Source organism: Nothoprocta perdicaria, unplaced genomic scaffold (genome assembly GCF_003342845.1).
Source record: "Nothoprocta perdicaria isolate Ctin4 unplaced genomic scaffold, notPer1 scaffold_543, whole genome shotgun sequence".
Classification (NCBI taxonomy): Eukaryota; Metazoa; Chordata; class Aves; order Tinamiformes; family Tinamidae; genus Nothoprocta; species Nothoprocta perdicaria.
In genome coordinates, this window is record NW_020455803.1 from 29186 (window position 1) to 35251 (window position 6066).

General features: G+C 70.1%; 1 protein-coding gene across 1 annotated transcript in view; it reads left to right on the top strand.

The window, feature by feature from the left end:
- The first annotated feature begins 218 nt into the window (after positions 1-218).
- The window catches only part of ATP8B2 (ATPase phospholipid transporting 8B2), a 7231-nt gene continuing 1383 nt past the window's right edge, over positions 219-6066 (top strand). The window contains exons 1-21 of the mRNA XM_026048497.1: positions 219-331; positions 444-516; positions 610-680; positions 749-828; positions 1389-1547; positions 1614-1702; positions 1773-1969; positions 2289-2497; positions 2568-2611; positions 2689-2854; positions 3480-3668; positions 3746-3861; positions 3936-4100; positions 4172-4283; positions 4360-4465; positions 4547-4688; positions 4780-4963; positions 5111-5334; positions 5419-5502; positions 5589-5834; positions 5921-6059. Coding sequence (XP_025904282.1) covers positions 219-331; positions 444-516; positions 610-680; positions 749-828; positions 1389-1547; positions 1614-1702; positions 1773-1969; positions 2289-2497; positions 2568-2611; positions 2689-2854; positions 3480-3668; positions 3746-3861; positions 3936-4100; positions 4172-4283; positions 4360-4465; positions 4547-4688; positions 4780-4963; positions 5111-5334; positions 5419-5502; positions 5589-5834; positions 5921-6059 — 2908 coding nt within the window. The remainder of the gene's footprint in view (positions 332-443; positions 517-609; positions 681-748; positions 829-1388; positions 1548-1613; positions 1703-1772; positions 1970-2288; positions 2498-2567; positions 2612-2688; positions 2855-3479; positions 3669-3745; positions 3862-3935; positions 4101-4171; positions 4284-4359; positions 4466-4546; positions 4689-4779; positions 4964-5110; positions 5335-5418; positions 5503-5588; positions 5835-5920; positions 6060-6066) is intronic.

Here is a 6066-nt window from a genome sequence, read left to right on the forward strand (position 1 = left end):
ATGGTTGGATGGGCAGTTGAATGGTTGGATGGATGGGCAGTTGGATGGATGGGCAGTTGGATGGTTGGATGGTTGGATGGTTGGACGGATGGATGGATGGGCAGTTGGATGGTTGGATGGATGGTTGGATGGTTGGATGAAAAGATGGATGAATGGAAGAATGGATGGATGGATGGATGGATGGATGGATGGATGGACGGACGGACGGACGGACGGACATGGAGCTGCTTCCCGCTGGTGACACCGCTGTCTCCCTGCTCTGTGCCCAGTTCCGCCATAAGAGCGACAACCAGGTGAACAACCGGCAGTCTCAGGTGCTGCTCGGCGGCGTGTGAGTGTCCCCGGGCCGGGGGCGGCGGGACGCACCGAGGGGACCCTCGCCATGCCGAGGGCCRGGGGGCAGCACCCGCCACCCCCCGTGATGCCGCTGCGCCCGCCCGCAGCCTCCGGCAGGAGCAGTGGATGAACGTCCGCGTCGGGGACATCATCAAGCTGGAGAACAACCAGTTCGTGGCGGTGGGTGGGCGCCCCGCAGAGGACGGCGCTTCGGGACAGGCGAAGAGGGGACGTGAGGGGGTCCCGCTCAGCCTTCGGCCTCTCCCCCGGCAGGCCGACCTCCTCCTCCTGTGCAGCAGCGAGCCCCACGGCTTGTGCTACGTCGAGACGGCRGAGCTGGACGGGTAGGACCCGCTGGGGACTGGGGGGGCTGCCAGGCTGGCCTGACCCACCACGGACCCCCTGCCCGCAGGGAGACCAACACGAAGGTGCGCCAGGCCATCCCCGTCACCTCGGAGCTGGGCGACACCGGCAAGCTGGCCCGCTTCGACGGTGAGGAGCCGCCACCGGCGCCGGAGCGGGAGGGCGACGCCGGCCTGCCCCGGGGCTCATGGGGCTGCGCGTGGAGCTGGGCGGCCACGGATGGAGCTGGGGACCTGGGGATGGAGCTGGGTGGCCAGGGATGGAGCTGGGTGGCCAGGGATGGAGCTGGGTGGCCAGGGATGGAGCTGGGAACCTGGGGATGGAGCTGGGGGACCTGGGGATGGAGCTGAGGGACCTGGGGATGGAGCTGGGCAGCTAGGGATGGAGCTGGGGACCTCACCATGGAGCTGGGGACCTGGGGGTGAAGCTGGGGATCTGACCATGGATCTGGGGACCTGGGGATGCAGCTGGGTGTGCAGGGATGGAGCTGAGGGACCTGACCATGGATGTGGGAACCTGGGGATGAAGCTGAGGACCTGGGGATGGAGCTGGGTGGCCAGGGATGCATCTCGGGGACCTGGCCATTGGGCTGGGCAGGGGGCTGCGTGGCCCAGGGTGGATCTCGGGGGCCTGGGGCTGGAGGCGGGTGGCGGGAGGCAGGTCCCAGCAGCTGGGTGCGCCGCGCGCAGGCGAGGTGGTGTGCGAGCCCCCCAACAACAAGCTGGACAAGTTTGGGGGGACGCTCTACTGGAAGGAGCACAAGTACCCGCTGAGCAACCAGAACATGCTGCTGCGGGGCTGCGTGCTGCGCAACACCGAGTGGTGCTTCGGCCTCGTCATCTTCGCAGGTGGGCGGGGGGCGGCGGCGGCGGCGCGGGGCGCCGGGCCCCCCCTGACCCGCGTGCCCCGGCCAGGCCCCGACACCAAGCTCATGCAGAACAGCGGCCGCACCAAGTTCAAGCGCACCAGCATCGACCGGCTCATGAACACGCTGGTGCTCTGGGTACGTCGCGGCCGGGGGGTGCGGAGGGGGTCCCCGTGTCCCCGCTGACGCCCCCGTGTCCCCGCTGCAGATCTTCGGCTTCCTGGTGTGCATGGGGGTCATCCTGGCCATCGGCAACGCCATCTGGGAGCACGAGGTGGGCGCCCGCTTCCAGGCGTACCTGCCCTGGCCCGAGGGCGTGCACAGTGCCTTCTTCTCCGGCTTCCTCTCCTTCTGGTCCTACATCATCATCCTCAACACGGTGGTGCCCATCTCGCTCTACGTGAGGTAGGGCACGGCCGCGGGGGTGGGACGACACCGGCGGCGTGGGGCCGGACGGGGGGCGCGCGGCTGCGTCCGTGTGTCCGTCTGCGCGCGCTCGGCTGCCGCCCCGGCCGCTTGCTGCTGCTCTGGCTCCGCTCCCGGCTCCGCACCGCTCCCTTCCCTCTCGCTTTTAATTTCTCTCTCTTTTCGTCCCCCAGCATGGCTTGTGTCACCCCTAGCGCCGAGGTAAGCGCGGCCCCGCTCCGCTGGCTCCTGTGCGGGTGGGTGGGCCGGGGCCGGGGCGCGCGGGGGGCCGGGGGGGCTCACGCGGAGCCCCCCGCAGCGTGGAGATCCTCCGCCTGGGCCACAGCTACTTCATCAACTGGGACAAGAAGATGTACTGCGCGGCGCGGCGCGCGGCGGCCGAGGCGCGCACCACCACGCTCAGCGAGGAGCTCGGCCAGGTCGAGTACGTCTTCTCCGACAAGACGGGCACCCTCACGCAGAACGTCATGGTGTTCAGCAAGTGCTCGGTGAACGGGCGCAGCTACGGTGAGCGCCCGCGGGGGCTCGCGCGGCCGCGGCGCCGCCGGCCCCGCTCAGCCCGCCTCCTGCTCCGCAGGGGACGCRCAGGACGTGCTGGGGCACAAGGGGGAGCTGGGGCAGGTAAGGGGGTGTCGGGGGGTGCCCCATGTGCCGGGGGCCTCCGCGCGCCCCGACGCCCCGTCTCGTCCCCCCTGCAGCGCCCGGAGCCCGTGGACTTCTCGTCCAACCCGCTGGCCGACCCCGGCTTCCAGTTCTGGGACGCGGGGCTGCTGGAGGCCGTGCGCCGGGGCCAGCCCCTCGTGCACGACTTCTTCCGCCTGCTGGCGCTCTGCCACACCGTCATGCCCGAGGAGAAGAGCCCAGGTGGGCACGGGGACGGCATGGGGACAGCGGGGACGGCGGGAACGGCACGGGGATGGCGGGGACAGTGTGGGCACAGTGGGGACGGCGCAGGGATGGTGGGGATGGTGAGGACAACGTGGGGATGCTGGGGACGGCATGGGGATGGTGGGGACGGCGAGGACGGCATGGGGACGGCGGGGACGGCATGGGGATGGCTGGGACAGCGGGGACAGCGGGGACAGCGCAGGGATGGTGGGGACAGCGAGGACGACGTGGGGATGCCGGGGACAGCATGGGGATGGTGGGGACTGCGAGCACGGCACGGGGACAGCGGGGATGGCATGAGGATGGCAGGGATGGCATGGGGACGGCGCGGGGACGGCATGGGGATGGCAGGGATGGCATGGGGACGGCACAGGGATGGTGGGGACGGCATGGGGATGGCAGGGATGGCATGGGGACGGCGGGGACGGCATGGGGATGGCAGGGATGGCATGGGGACGGCAGGGACGGCATGGGGATGGCAGGGATGGCATGGGGACGGCGGGGACGGCATGGGGATGGCAGGGATGGCATGGGGACGGCGCAGGGACGGCGGTGCCGCGGTGCCGCCCGCGTGCCGCCAGCCCCGCGCGCCGCCCCCCAGGCGAGCTCGTCTACAAGGCGCAGTCGCCGGACGAGGGGGCGCTGGTGACGGCCGCCAGGAACTTCGGCTTCGTGTTCCGCGCCCGCACGCCGCACACGGTGACGCTGCAGGAGCTGGGCCGCGCCGTCACCTACCAGCTCCTGGCCATCCTCGACTTCAACAACCTCCGCAAGCGCATGTCGGTCATCGGTGAGGCCGCGGGGCGCGGGGCCGCGGCGCCGGGCGGGGACGCCGCGGTGCCAGGCGGTCTGTGTCCCCCCGTGCAGTGCGCAGCCCCGAGGGCCGCATCCGCCTGTACTGCAAAGGGGCCGACACGATYGTGCTGGAGCGGCTGGGCGCCGGCGAGCGGGAGCTGAGCGCCGTCACCGCCGAGCACCTCAACGTGAGCGGGGACGCCAGGGGGGCGGCGGGGGGCACCCTTGGGACCCGTGGCCCACGCGGCGCCGCCCGCCGCAGGAGTACGCGGGCGAGGGGCTGCGCACGCTGCTGCTGGCCTACCGGGACCTGGAGGAGGGCTACTACGCCGAGTGGTCGGAGCGGCTGCGGCGGGCGCGCGGCGCCGGCGAGGCGCGCGACGAGCGCCTGGGCCGCCTCTACGACGAGGTGGAGCGCGACATGCGGGTGCGTGCGGGCGGCGCCGGGGGGGCCCCCGCGGCGGCACCCTGCCCAGCGGCCCCCCTGCCCGTCCCCAGCTGCTGGGAGCCACTGCCATCGAGGACAAGCTGCAGCAGGGGGTGCCCGAAACCATCGCCGTSCTCACGCTGGCCAACATCAAGATCTGGGTGCTCACGGGGGACAAGCAGGGTGAGCGGCGGGTGGGGGGGGTGCGTTTTACCGGGCCCCCCCCTTGCCCACGTAACACCGGCTTCTCCCCCACCAGAGACGGCTGTGAACATCGGCTACTCCTGCAAGATGCTCACGGACGACATGGCCGAGGTGTTCGTGGTGAGCGGGCGCACCGTGCTGGAGGTGCGCGAGGAGCTCAGGTGAGCACCCCSCACCACGCTGCACCCCCGCCGTGAGCTGGGCCGCAGCCCCCCGACCTTCCTCCTCCTCTTCCTCCCCAGACAAGCCCGGGAGAAGATGATGGYCGCCTCGCGCTCGGTGGGCAACGGCTTCTGCCAGGAGAAGGTGCCCTCCTCCAAGCTCCCGTCGGTGCTGGAAGCCGTCGCCGGCGAATACGCGCTGGTCATCAACGGGCACAGCCTGGTAGGGCAATGACAGGGCTGGGGACGTCCCGTGGCGGGGCTGGGGACGTCCTGTGGTGGGACCGGCCCCGCTGGCCGCGCTCTCCGTGCAGGCGCACGCGCTGGAGGCCGACATGGAGGTGGAGTTCCTGGAGACGGCGTGCGCCTGCAAGGCCGTCATCTGCTGCCGTGTGACGCCCCTGCAGAAGGCCCAGGTGGTGGAGCTGGTCAAGAAGTACAAGAAGGCCGTGACGTTGGCCATCGGCGACGGCGCCAACGACGTCAGCATGATCAAGAGTGAGCCTCGGCGCCCGTCCTTGCTCCGCGCCGGAGCTGTCCGTGCCCCCCGGCCTCGCTCCTCTGCGCCTGCAGGGCCGGGAATTGTCCCCGTCCCTTGTGCTGGTGGCCGCTCCCACAGACCTGGTGCCTCTCTCCCCTCTGCAGCCGCCCACATCGGCGTGGGCATCAGCGGGCAGGAGGGCATCCAGGCAGTGCTGGCCTCCGACTACTCCTTCTCGCAGTTCAAGTTCCTGCAGCGCCTCCTGCTCGTGCACGGCCGCTGGTCCTACCTGCGCATRTGCAAGTTCCTCTGCTACTTCTTCTACAAGAACTTCGCCTTCACCATGGTCCACTTCTGGTTCGGCTTCTTCTGCGGCTTCTCGGCGCAGGTGCGGGCTGCATCCCGGCCGGGGGGAGCTTCCCAAATCCGCCGGGATTTGGGGCCCCCCGCTGAGCGCTGCCCCCCTGCGCAGACCGTCTATGACCAGTACTTCATCACGCTCTACAACATCGTGTACACCTCGCTGCCCGTGCTGGCCATGGGCATCTTCGACCAGGTCCGGGATCTCCGAGACACCACGTTGCTCCCCGGGGAGCTCCCGTGCCYGCGATCCGCCCCGTCCAACCTCCCGTGTCCCGCCAGGACGTGCCGGAGCAGCGGAGCATGGAGTACCCCAAGCTCTACGAGCCGGGGCAGCTGAACCTGCTCTTCAACAAGCGCGAGTTCTTCATCTGCATCGCGCAGGGCATCTACACCTCGGTGCTCATGTTCTTCATCCCCTACGGCGTCTTCGCCGACGCCACGCGGGACGACGGCGCCCAGCTGGCCGACTACCAGTCCTTCGCCGTCACCGTGGCCACCTCGCTGGTCATCGTGGTCAGCGTGCAGGTAGGAACCGGGCGCCTGGGCGTCCCCTCTCAGCCCGTGCTATGGCTGCTCCCTGGAGCCCCTTCCTCCTCCTCTTCCTCACACAGATCGGGCTGGACACGGGTTTCTGGACGGCCATCAACCACTTCTTCATCTGGGGCAGCCTGGCCGCCTACTTCGCCATCCTCTTCGCCATGCACAGCGACGGCCTCTTCCACATGTTCCCCAACCAGTTCTGCTTCGTGGGTGAGCG